Source organism: Lepisma saccharinum, chromosome 1 (assembly GCF_977018435.1).
Source record: "Lepisma saccharinum chromosome 1, izLepSacc3.1, whole genome shotgun sequence".
NCBI classification, from domain to species: domain Eukaryota; kingdom Metazoa; phylum Arthropoda; class Insecta; order Zygentoma; family Lepismatidae; genus Lepisma; species Lepisma saccharinum.
In genome coordinates, this window is record NC_139229.1 from 206,603,838 (window position 1) to 206,618,269 (window position 14,432).

Sequence of the window (14,432 nt, forward strand, 5' to 3'; positions counted from 1 at the left end):
ACCACAGTGGAGAGGTGCGCCTTCAGACTATCTGTTATCTCACGGGCTTTTTTAATCTATCTTAAGAAGCTCGTCTGAAAACTCTTGTGGTGGATGTGGTGATTTTCGCAAACAGAACAAAATCGCTCTCAGTTATGGAGTGTGCACGGTTCACTTTGATAATTTTCTATTGATGCTGAATTGATATAGCATTCACTGCACTCATTTTAACCCTTGGTAAGTGGGAAACATAGTCCAAGTTATCTACTCCTCGAAAAGATGAGGATGAGCTTACGAAATTTAATCAAAACTCAGCAGAGAAGGCAACAAGTTATATATACGAGAATTCGTGCTGCAGAGTAATCGTAAATACAAAACCAGTTGTAATCATCACAAATTTTGTTCGACATTATATTTTTCTTCATTTTTAAAATGTTTTATTTCTTCTTCATTAGAAAAGTATTTCATCTCCAAATATTTCCTGGATGCTATAAGCTACACAAGCTATTTGAAATTCATTATCACTATCATGGCATGCAGGCAAGTATCTAGAAATATATTTCGGAGGGGGTCCGAATCAATGTCTCAGATATAATAATAATAATAATAAAGTAATAAATTAATTAATATATTTTTATTATTGCATCAATAGGCAAAAAACGGAATAAGAATAGAGATATAACAACACGTATTCATTATCTAGCTTACGTGCATTCAAGATCACCAAAATTTGTATAAAAACAAAACAAATGTATTAATGTCAAATAGATAAAGAATTGAATACTTATTAAATAACAAAATCAAGTGGTCCCGTGTTCGATATCCGGTGGAGGCACACAGTGGTTCTGATCCCACTTTAAACTGTAGGTCCAGTCCCGATTACCCTTACTGTGCATTAAGTGGACTTAAAACATCAACTCAATTATTGAATAACAATAGAGAATGTTAGATCCAGTTAACGAAAGGTAAATGTCCTTATTTATATTGTATGCATATTATCATAATTAGTACTGTGCATAAACCTTCTGCCGGTCCCATGGCGGAGTCGTTAGCACATCGCGCTATGACGCCAGGGGTTCCGAGTTCGAATCCTGGCCTGGGCATGGATATTTGTGAGTGTCCATTCATCCATTTCATCATATCATCACTCATCCCCATCTTCGCAAATTAGCCAAAACTGGCACAAAAAGCGAAGTAAAATAAAGCAAGTCAATCAATCAATCATAAATCTTCTTTGATACTGCCTTTCAATGCCATATGATCTCAATATAATCCTTGTATTCCAGTAAGTTCAAAGAAAGTACATGAAGAATCGATTATACAACAAATGCTAAAAAAATATACTTTCTTTATTTAATTTATATACTTGCTAATTCTTTCGGGAGGTCCGGAACCCTGGACCATCCCCCTAAATACTTCCTTGATAGCATGCTAAAAACTGAAAACTTGTCGATACCAGATTACCACAAGGCTAATAGAATGTCATTAAAGAAAGTGTGGGGCGTTACCCCCACACCCCCTATACGCCTTCATGGCGTTGTGCTATGCACAGGGGAACACTTTACCTTTTTACCTTTAAACATTTGATTGCATGGAATAGGCTACATCATAGTGGAACGTAATAACTATATTGAAGACCTACTGCAGAGAACATGAATTTATTATATCGTATGTATCCAACATATACTACCATAACCTACAGTAATTATGTTTTCCTTACTTGTCATTTTCTACATTACATAATCATTAATTGAAAAAAAAAACAATACCTGGAAAAGATACAATGTTTATTTGGTCTTCTTTTTCATGTAATATGAAAGAAAATGTGAAAAAAACAGGAATCATTAAGAAAATGTGAAAGAAGCAGATATCAAGATGATTTTAATTTCCTCTTAGAAGTAACTTAACCATTACTTACCCCCTTTTGGCTCTTAAGAACGCACTGTACTACGTTGAACGTCACTGCACATCTGTCCTTACTATCTGCAATGTAATCATACTTTTGTAATACAAATAAGCAATTAATACATCTAGGTTACACCAATTTATTTACAGCTTGCGCCAATCTGTATTTCTAGACCTTTTCTGCAACTTTTCTCTAATCGTGACGAAAGATCTAAAAGTATCTAACACACACACTAAACACACACACACACACACACACACACACACACTACATTTTTTAATCTACTGTTATGGTTATACCAACTCGAATTTAAGTCTTCTTTTAATAGTTCGATCATGTTACGATTTATGTAAGTGAAATACGACCTGAAATTTGAGTCATCTGCTAAAATAATGCATTTAACCATCTCTCCTGACAATTAAAGGTTGAATTGAACTGTTGTTTTAAGTCCACTTTATGCACAGAAAGGCTAATTTCTAGCTCTATTCATAGTTCTATATATTTTCCTTTCTCTCACAAATATTACACCTGTAACCATGCAACTTCCATATTTCGTACATACACTTCTGATATTTATTCTACTCTGGATGTTGCCTATTCTCAATCTTCCAACCATTCTAAACACTTCAATTTCTTTCCTTCTTGAGAGTCCACGTTTTCTTAGTCAGATGAGGTTCGCAGAGCATAAGTTCCTAGGCTATCGTCATCATTTATTGGCTCAACTTGTACTGTATTATTCATTGTGTGTGTAGATTTCCCCTTAATTGACGATTTCTTACTCTTTGTCTGTAATTTCTTAGATTTTACGAAGTAGGAGGATCTTTATTTATTATTTTTTTTAAAAAATATATTACAATTTTTCTTTTAAAGTATATCAAGAATATAAGAAGCTAGGGTATGTCTTCTCACATGAAATTAATGGGACATTTCTCCTTTCTGTAAAATCAGGCATTTGTCTTTGTTTGTTGAAAAGAGGATATGGTCCTGAAATCATAGGAAGTCATTTTTTGTACGTTTCTTGCACCGCTTAGCACAAAATGAGGCTAAATAAACCATTATTGTAGAAATACAACTGCAAATAAAAGTTGATATTTTACTCTTAAGGTAGAATAGTGATGGAACTTCGCTTTTGCTTGGATTATTTTACAAAATAAAGGACGCACCAATTCTGGCCTGAAAATATCGAATAAGTAATAGTGCATTCTCGCCGAAAGTATTAGTCATCACTCCTAGTGGGGCATCTCATCTCGAATGACCCTATACATACATACATACATACATAGAATATATATATATAGTATGTGTGTGTGTGTGTGTGTGTGTCCTCGTTGGGTTCCATTGTTGTCTAGAACAGACAAATGGATAGACCAATCGATTGATTGAGTTGGTGTTTTAAGTCCACTTTATGAACAGTAACAGTAAGGTTAATTGGGACTGGACCTACAGTTTATAGTGACTTCCGAGCCACTATGTGCCTCCACCGGGAATCGAACCCGGGACCCCTTGATTACAAGGCAACGACGCTACCACTGCGCCATCGGGGAGACCCTTGTATCAATCGAGAAGGCGGATATTGCATAAAGTTAATAATTAAAAATTCATCTTGTTGGGGTGTTAGACTATTTTATTACCATAGAAAAACATGGAAATCAAGATACTTTTTTATTTTATATCTGTTAAACTAGCATTTTCTAGCCATTTTTTTATAGAAAACGTTAGATCTTCATAATTGATAACTAGTTTCTGAGATAGTGACACATCATTTTAGACTTATTGTTGTCTTTCACGGTCAGACGAACTGATCGGGATGATTTACGTTGATTTGAACTAATACTTGATAGAGCTAACAGTCCACAACAATTTGTTTTTATAGCTTTTTGGTTTCCGAGACACTGATAGTTGACTCGGCTCGTAAGGGTACTTTTTTCAGTTTTGCTGAATAAGAGCCTAATGCATGCAAATATTATTTCCGATAATGTTAAGAAAGAAAACTTCTCCACTACGCATTTCACCGTGCCATGAAAGATTTACAGAGTGTAGAGCTCCATACATTCACGGTGTCGGCCAGAGTTAATTTTACTCCTAGTGATCTAGCTTTTATACAAGTAGTTTACACAGTCCCGTAGCGAGGGATTAGCTAACGGGGGTAAAACCTAGGGCTTTATCCAAACATTTTTTTTAAAAAGGCAACAAAAAATAATTTGTTTGTAAATATTACTCATAATAATATACAACAACGATGTTATTTTTTTCAAGCAGAGTTGAATAATTTTAAATTCTACTGAGAACATACTGTACATTGTATTATTTATTTTAATTATTATTTTTAACGTTTTTCTTATTTTACTTGTTTTCTTTATCAGAGAAAAAAATTATAATCACGCTGTATTACATTATATGGAAAACCAAATGAAGGAACTGCATAGATTAGTTCTATATTGATAGATTAGGGCCTCCCCGATGGCGCAGTGGTAGCGTCGTAGCCTTGTAAACAAGGGGTCCTGAGTTCGATACCCGTGGGAGGCACATAGTGGTTCGGATCCCACTTTAAACTGTAGGCCCAGTCTCGATTAGCCTTACTGTGCATAAAGTGGACTTTAAACACCAATTCAATTAATCAATATATTGATATCAATTCAATCAATCAATTTCTGTATTGCGTATCCTTTGTTCAAGTACTCCTGGGACAATCCTAACAGAGTATATTATCTTAACCTTCATAGTGTGGTATTAGATGGTAACTGCAAGAGAGCTTATTCAAATTCCCTTAAGAAGCATTTCACGTTCTTGCATGCAATCTCGTATTATAAAATCAAGCTAGTGAAATATACTTTACGAACATGAATGGAAATTAGAAAAAAATTTAACATCTATATTAATGCCAGTACAGAGTCTACAAGATATTATTGTGGTAATTTTATTCAAAAACATACCTTGAGCCTTTCCATTGCAGGCAACCAAAATATTGGTCTTCTTATCTTGGTTACGGTGCTTTTTAATGGGAAATTTCTTCATATTAAAACGTCCATCGTTTTTCAGCTGTAGAAAAAGTGAAAAGTGGCGTTAATTATAGTGCAATATAGTAGTTCAAGGCATAGCTATAGTATTCTCACTACATACGAGCTTAACCTGTTTGAAATTAAGTAACTTGATTAAACTAACTAGCAAAAATCACGTGACAAAGCTAATCTATAAATTAACCTATTTATACATGTTTATTATAAACCATAGGGGGAATAGGGGGAGGGATAGAATATTGTAGAGTATTTCTACATTAACCTAACATATCTATATTAAATATTGTTTGTTATAAATATTTTTGGAGGAGGAGAGAACGACAACACGGGAGAGAGAAATGGAACAATGGATGATGATATATGCTGTACTTTATTACGATAATTATTAACTTGAGATGACGAATGGGTGAATCTAAGATTTATTTATTTATTTATTTGCCTTCTACAGAGAAAGGATATCTCCAATTACAGAGGCATTAATATAACATAAATAATGTGAATATGAATATAAGTGAGATTAAATAGCATGCATACATATTACATAGTTATTAACTATAACATAAGTGCACTTATATAACGTAGAGTAATGGCGTGCTCGCACAAATATATATATATATATATATATATATATATATATATATATATATAACACACACACACACAATACACATAAATTATCCATATATCCACAACCAATATTATCACATTTCTCATGAATGTACAGAATAAATATGACCATAATAGGATAGAAACAATAATGAAATAAATACATACACATATTAATGGACACATATCCTTAAGCTTATCCACATACATATATCTACATTATGTATATACACACACATATTTATGTGGATATAGGGATACATATAGAACATATTCTACAATAATTAATAAATTAAATAAATAATCAACGATTTGTGAAAGTATCTGTGTTAAGTGTGGCTTTTATAGCATTTTTATATTCCAAAATGTTAAGATTAAAATCAATATTTGGATTTGTGGATGTTATTCTATTATACATACTACTCATTCTAATTAATGGTGATTCTTTGTACTTTTCAGTTTTAGGGATATTATATAGCAATAAATTTCTTATTATTAAATTACATGTGCTAGCATTGAAACATATTTGGTGAAGAAACTCTCTATTATCCAACAACCCAGTTATAATTTTATAACGAAATATCTGTTGTCCTAATTCTCTTCTGTTGCTGAGTGTCATACACGAGAATTCCTGCTGTAAAAAGCCATACGAAACTCTGTTTGCGTACTGTATAGATATCTCAACAACTTTTTTTCCACTTGTTCTATTTGTTTTATGTGGGTTTTGTAAATTGGCGACCAAACAATAGATGCATATTCTAGTTTGCTTCTAACTTCTATGATGGTGTAATAAGTTATGAATTAATCTAACATGGTGATATGGGTGGTAGCAAGCAGGGTTGTTAAAGTTCCAGGAATCTTTATATTCTATTGGTTTCTATTGGGCTCCACAACAAGACGGGAACATTTATTCTCGCACAATTTTAATTTGGTCCAAGTTGCGTTTTGTTTCATTGAAAAAAGGTTCCTGGACCGTATTTAAATTCAACCGGAAAAAAATGTTCCTGGACCGAATTGAAATACTTTACAGATAAAAAGGTTTTTTACGGTCTAGAACCCATTTACGCTTGCTGATTTTGTCTCCCGGGCGGGAATTGAATTTATTTACAACCCGTGGACATTTAACAACCCTGGGATTGTTAGACGATCCAGAAACTGTTAAAGATTCAGAAACCTATACATTCTAATGGGCACTATTGGGTACCGTAACATGACCGTGTCCTTCTTTTCTTGCACAATTGAAATTCGGCTCAGGTTGCATATTGTTTCATTTCAATACGGAACTTGGACCTTACTTAAAATGATCCAGAAAAAAAGGTTCCTTGATTGCATTTAAATTGATCCGGAACAAAAAAAATTCCTGGATCGTATTTAAATTCATGCGGAAGAAAGATTCCTGAACCGTATTTAAATTCAAACTGAAAAAAGTTCCCGGACCCTATTTAAATTCATGCAGAAAAAAGGTTCCTGGAAAACGTATTTAAATCCATCCGGAAAGAAGGTTCCTGGACCGAATTGAAATACTTTACAGATAAGAAAGTTCTTTACGGTCCAGAACCAATTTACGCTTTCTGATTTTCTCTCCTGGACCTGAATTGAATTTATTTAAAATTCCTGGACTTTTAACAACCCTGGTTCCAAGGTATCGGAGGTGTTCCCACAATCAAGAGAGAAGACATACAGGCGGGCTGAGAAGACGGGAAGAGAGGAAAGGGGAAAAGAAAGGGGCAGGGAATATAGGAAGAAACATAGAAGGGTAAGATGAGAAGAAGAGAGAGAGAGAGAGAGAGAGTATAAAACAGGAAGAGAGAAAATAAGTATTGAAAAGATCACAAGAGAGAAAGAATAAAATGATACAGATGGAAGAGAAAGAGGAAAAAAAGATTATAGAAAAGCGGAGGGCGAGAAAAATATGAGACAAAGAATGAGGAAAAAGCACAAGAAGATATATTATAGAGAAATTGTGAGAGAGAGATTGCTAAGAGATAATACATAAATCAAGAGAAAGAGAGACAATAATAAAATTCAAGAGGGGAAAGAAAAAAGGAGGAAACTTTTGGATAGTATGTCAACATTTATTATTTTGCTAAAGCTGTAATCTCTTTTTACCCAGACTGTTCACAATAGCTATCATACACGGTGTTCTACTTACCCGGAACTTACTATGGCTTGAAGATTTTAATCTTTATTTTCTCATGCTTAATAGCATATTCTTCAAAATAATTAAATTATGATTCCATCAAGTTCTATGTTTGTTTATATTACTAATCATTGTTTATTCTAAGCGTAATTGGGGACTGGCTCAAAGTATGCGTGGTGTGTTACTTGTTACAGTCAACCACAAAGACATCCGCACACAAAGTGTCCTGAAGCTAACCGTTCCTACACAAAACTACTGATTAAGTAGACTTTTATACATGGAAGTTTTACTTATAAAAGTCCCATATTACTGTCGTGTTATTAGTATGTGTATCTTTTACAGTCTCGCACCGTGACCGTGTGGTCTAAGATGTCATGCTTTGGACTCCGGCTACGGAATGCACGCACACAGGTTTGAGTCTCCTGGGGGAAGCGTAACAACTTTTCTCCTGAGATTTTGGCCTCTGTATGGGACCGATGGCCACCCAGCATCGTGAGGAAATTGGCGAGCTACGAATGAGTAATGTAACCTGGTCACGGAGACCTACATCAACAACTGGGGATTCGTCGTGCTGACCACACGACACCCCGTAACTGGTTGGTTGATCTCCCACTTCAGCGGTGGGAGTGAGGTCGGCAATCAATTGGAAGGCCCTGGCTCTCACGGGCTGTTGCGCCACGGGTTATTTTATCTTTAATTTAAAAGTCGAACATCGTGTTTGTGAAATAAAATGTGGAGTACTTTATTTCTTTAAAGACATGAATATGTTGAGTAGCGTTGTTGAAATGATTGAATAATATTCCAAATAACTTACCAAACCTTCACCGTCATAAACGCAGTTGAAGAAGCACTGAAATGAAATGACAAGACAGTTATGTAACCACAAATACAGGGTCATAAAAGAATTCAGCAAATTAACACAGCACAACGTTATTAGCACAGGTGAAAGATATGATTATTTATTCCGTTTGTTAATTAGAAAAAGGGGCTTGAAGGTCATTGCATTTGACTTATGAGCATCTGGTAACGACAACTTAAGTAATGAAGAATTGAGATTACATTATACTGGGTAATTTTTTTAACCTGAATCATTTGAATATCTTGAAAAAAAATCATCCTACAAAAAAATGTTCCAAATAAAAAGTTGATAGTTTGGGGGGGGAAATTTAGTGGTGTAACAAAAGAACACCCCCTCTCCCTCTTGTAGGGAGGCGGGGGGCAACTTTGAAATTTCAAATAGAAACCCCTATTTTTTATTACAGATTCGGATTTTACGGAAAAAAATACATACGTTTTGTCTGAAACATTTTTTTCGATTTGTGATAGATGGCGCTATAATCGACAGATTTTTATTTCTTGAATGTTTACACTATAGAACCAATGTATTTCATTTCGCAATTCATTTAAATTAAAAAAATAAAACATTCTCGTGCATGAACTTTGTACTAATTCTTGACAAATCTTTGAGATTTCATTAAGCTGGTAATTCGCCTATTTACAACATTTAAAGTTAGATTCGATATTTGTTTAATTTTTTTTATTGTTGTGTCAAAGATGCACAACAAAGCTACAACAGAAAAAAAATAAAAAAAATAAAACAATGTCAAGAAACAGTTCCTTTTTAGACTTTTCCTGTTAAATCATTGTTTGTTTATCATTGTTTTTTAGATCACAAGAATGCTCCGAGCGATTAATTTGACTAAGCTGTTGATACTTTTTAATATCAATGGATGTATTAACTGTAGAAGAGAAAATTGAAATGGTTCTCGTGTATGGAGAATCTGGCAGGAATCTCCGTCAAGCTGTCATTTATGCAGCGTTTTCCAGACAGGATGTGTTCTTTCGCTTCGTTTCAACGTACAGTCAATCAATTTACTACTGAAGGAAGTGTTAAACCTAAACAAAGGACCCGTCGAAGAACAGTTACTGGAGAAGAAAATGAAATTAATGTGTTAGCTGCTGTGGCCCATGATCCTCATGTCAGATCGCGAGAAGTAACTCGAAATTCCGGATTGTCCCAGAGCAGTGTTTTGAAGATTTTACATAAATATCATCCATATCATGTGTCATTGCATCAAGAACTTCATGGCGATGATTTTCAAAATCGAGTGACGTTTTGTCAGTGGGCACGTGAACAAATACAAATAAACCCAAATTTCTTTCGTCTGATATTGTTCTGTGATGAGTCATCTTTTACAAACCACGGAACGGTCAATTGGCATAATATGCATTACTGGAGTGTCGAAAATCCGCACTGGCTGCGCCAAGTTGAGCATCAGCCTCCATGGACTATAAACGTGTGGTGTGGAATTATTGATGACAAACTCATCGGTCCCTACTTCATTGATGGAAATTTGAATTGTCAACAGTACCGCGACATTCTTCAAAATGAACTGCCAATATTACTTGAAGATCTTAACTGGAACTGAGACAGAACATGTGGTTTCAGCAGGATGGATGTCCAGCGCACTATTCGAGAGCAGCACGTGAAGTACTCGACCGTGACTTTAATGGCCGATGGATCGGCAGAGCTGGTCCTGTAAATTGGCCTGCCAGACCACCAGATCTTACTTCACCAGATTTTTTTTGTGGGACTACCTAAAAGATAAAGTGTATCGAGAATCGCCAACTACTCGTGAAAATATGATAGAGCGAATCCAAAACGCTTGTGCCTTAATTGAACCAGAGGTACTTTTGAGTTGTGTACATTCATTCGAAGCGCGGATCAATAAATGTATTGAAGTTGAAGGTCACCATTTTGAACACTTAATGTAATTGAGAAGTGAATGTTGTTTACTAGCCATCGAGATATCTAGAGCTAACAATTGTCGAGTAATTTTGTATTTTCAAAATAAATTTATTTGTTTTACAACAATTTCAAGTCCTGGAACATTTTTTTTTATTTTTTTTATTTAAATGAATTGCGAAATGAAATACATTGGTTTTAAAGTGTAAACATTCAAGAAATGAAAATCTGTCGATTAGAGCGCCATCTATCACGAATCGAAAAAAATGTTTCAGACAAAACTGATGTATTTTTTTCCATAAAATCCGAATCTGTAATAAAAAATAGGGATTTCTATTTGAAATTTCAAAGATGCCTCCCGCCCCACCTACAAGAGGGGGAGGGGGTGTTCTTTTGTTGCACCACTAATCTTCCCCCTCCAAACTATCAACTTTTTATTTGGAACATTTTTTTGTAGGATGATTTTTTTTTTCAAGATATTCAAATGATTCAGGTTAAAAAAATCACCCAATATATATATATATCGTAATGCACACACACTTATATATATATATATATATATATATATATATATATATATATACAAACATATATATACGTATGTAGTACAGTAGAGCGTCGATTATCCGAAGTAATTGGGGGACATGGGTGTTCGGAAAACTGGTTTGTTCGGATAATCGAACTGTACATGTTTATTTGCCAAAAAGAAGTAATGTACAGTAATTTTTTTCATAAAAACAGGCATCTCTTTAAGTATGTATTACAAAGTAACGTACAAAGGCAACTTTAGTAGGAATATATAGTATGTGGTACAGTTTATTAAACAAAAATATGTACATATTACATACGCATTTTGCATGAACAATACACACAGTACATAAAATTAACGTTTAAAAAAATCCTTTATTTTGGTCTGTCTAAGCAAGCCTACACGTTTACGAGCAGCTAAGTCACGTACTTTTTTCATTACAGATATCTGAAAGTGAGCGAGTACACAGTTCGGTTAAGCGGTCGTTCGGTTGACCGACGTTCGGATAATCGACGCTCTACTGTATGTACATAAACTCCGGACCCACTTTGAAAAATTTATTGTAGACAAAATGTTAGCATTATCGAGTAACAAAGTAGATTATTTTAAACAGTAAAGTTGATTTTTTTTTTTGTATTGCAGGTGTTTCTAGTAGTTCAATTTTCTGCCGCTCGAGAGTGCCAGATTCATCATGACGCTTTCTCAACCTGAGAAGGCCTTTTGTGTGCTACAATTTGAGAAATCAAAAAGTGCTACAGATGTGCAACGGAAATTTAGTACCAAGCATGGCGATCCTCAATTGGTATCGAAAATTTGTTAATACTGGGTGTTTGTGTGCGAAGAAAGGAGATGGTAGGCCAGGTGTGAGTGGAGGTGACATTGACCGAGTGAGAGAAGCATTTATGAGAAGTCTCACGAAATCTACACGAAGAGCGTCATCTGAGCTGGGTATGCCAACAATTACTGTATCGTATCATTCCCTGAGGAATGGGGGACCTTGCTCGGGGATGTACGTAGCTCACCGATTATTCATTCTTGTTCGTGGAGCGACTCGCTGCTCATGGTGAGCTTGATGGTAAGGAGCAAAAGGTACTAACCTTGAGTTTAAACCCCTACAGACTGGATCAGCATGTTGAAAGGTAATTACCTGTCTCTCGCTGTGAAGGTGTTCCTTCGAGTGTCGAACCCACGGACTTGTAACAAACGAAGTGTCCGTTGCAGTGCAAGTTTGACAGCACAGACTCTCTGTCCTTCTCCAAGACTTAGCAGCTCATTTTCCTGCACCCTCTTGCTGCATGGTTAAGACTGACCACCGACCTCTCTGCTCCCAGACATTTATTCCAACTCAATTTACTCAATATCGCCGACTAAGTTATCTGTAAACTCTTTCTTGATTGCTGTTGTTTGCACCTCTTTGCAACAATCGCGATCAGGGAAGCTCAAGGAAGCTCGGCAATGTCTGACAAGACATTCCTTAGATGGTTGTAACAATTTCCTGATAGGAAAAGTTGATGGGTAAATGTAAATATTATTTTGCTGTCGTAATCAAACTACAATTAAATTATGCAATATCGGTATCAATAAATAAATAAACCGTCAAGGAGAAGTTACGCTAATATTAACGAAGAACGAATTATTCCTTATGAGGGGTGATTGCTTCTATATTGTAGCACCTAGTGATTTCTCTCACTGTATATGTACTGATGGTTAAGGTCCGTTGACTTGTTTGCCTCCTGCTTTGAAAGGTCTGTTCATAACGACCCTTTTGAGCAAGCCGAGGTGGTTGTAAAACTGTGACGTCATAGTAATGACAGATCGCTGGGGAAAGTTTGGTATCCCTTAGTTTTAGCAAGGGAAACTTGTTTCTCTGTTCTTTCCTTGCGCTTATATTCCTGTATTTCCAGTAATTTTTTTATGCGTTTCATATTGTGGTGTCTGGGTGACAATAAATAATGTCTCACTGCGCTGCAAGAGAATAAATATATATATAAAAAACGAAAAATTCCCATATTGTTTACCGCAAATTTCCGTCCGATGAGAAGTTCCGAGCAAATGCTATTGAAAGACAAATTTCAGGTTGCTATTTTTCTTTTTATACCAGTGTGTTGCGGATGTGATTTATAATCCGAATTAGTAGGAATTACAGCAAAGAAGAGTCCGAAGAAAGGCGCCGTTCCTACAGTGATAATCCCAGTTACACTAGCTTAGTGACGATAACAGTGTTCTTGCAAGACGTGTGAATTTGGGATTGCCAAATGCGGACATTTTCTTTTTACGGAGTATATGATGTGACTACCATTCTGGAGACTCGGGTTCGATCCCCGGTAGGAGAACCGGGATTTTTTTGCACATGTTCAAGCGGCTCCGGCGTCCAGCCAGCATCGTATAAAGTGGGTACTTGGAGGAAACTCTGGGGGATAAAAGCAATACTTAAAGTGCAGCACATTGAGAGCTTTGTTAATAAATTTGACCTGAAAAATGGAAAGTGGTTATATATAAACCTCTATCCACGAAATTCAGATAGTAAAATTTCCAAATCGAGATTTTCGGAATCTGGATATTTTTTGACCATCATTAGTGTGAAGGCAAGATTGCTAGGAAAAATGTTCTGAGTAAGTGTGTCTGTCAGATCGAGAACAAGAATCTTGATTACTCCTATGATTCGTCTGTTCAATACAGACACGTATCTAGAAATATGTTTCGGTGGGTGGTCCAAACCAAGTGTCTCAGGAATAATAATAATAACAATGTTTTAATTAAAATAATTATATTAAATCAAATGTATACTAATTACAATACATAAATTACTATTATATTATTATTATACGAAGAGATAAAAAAGACTGTATAAGAATAGAGATATAACAGCGCATATTCATTACGTAGCTTACCTGTAGTTAAATGCAAATGCCCTGGAAATGAAATTAATGTCAAATAGATGAAGAATTGAATATTTATCGAATAACACAAATGATGTTACATGTATTTGGATAAAAGTAAGTTTCTGATTAATATTTTATGAATCTTGTTTTGAGTAATAATGTACATAAATTTTCCTTGTAATGTAATTCAATTCCGTATGATCCCAATATAATCCTTGCCTTCTAAAAAGTTCAAAGGGAATTAATAACCATCGATTATGCAACAAATGCTAATATTTTAATTGCTTAATTTTCGCACTTAATTAGTCTTTCGGGTGGGGAGGGGTCCGGACTCCCTAAATACGTCCTTGCTGCTCTGATTAAAGTAAGTTTCTGATTAATATTTTATGCATATTGAGTAGTAGTGTATATAAATCTTCTTTGTAATGTCCTTCAAAGCCGTATGATCCCAATATAATCCATGGCTTCCAATAAGTTCAGAGGAAATTATACAAGAAAGGCTAAACGAATATATTTTTCATTATCTAATTTTAGTACTTGATAAGTCTTGGGGGGGGGGGGTTCCAGACCCCCTGGACCCCTCTAAATACGTCCTTCGTTCAATACAAAACAAAAAACTCATAAATA

General features: G+C 35.1%; 1 protein-coding gene across 1 annotated transcript in view; it reads right to left on the reverse strand.

The window, feature by feature from the left end:
- The window catches only part of LOC145991387 (uncharacterized), a 35,113-nt gene that overhangs the window by 12,428 nt on the left and 8,253 nt on the right, over positions 1-14,432 (reverse strand). The window contains exons 4-6 of the mRNA XM_083127381.1: positions 8,463-8,498; positions 4,819-4,924; positions 1,898-1,962 (exon numbers count right to left, since the gene is read on the reverse strand). Coding sequence (XP_082983507.1) covers positions 1,898-1,962; positions 4,819-4,924; positions 8,463-8,498 — 207 coding nt within the window. The remainder of the gene's footprint in view (positions 1-1,897; positions 1,963-4,818; positions 4,925-8,462; positions 8,499-14,432) is intronic.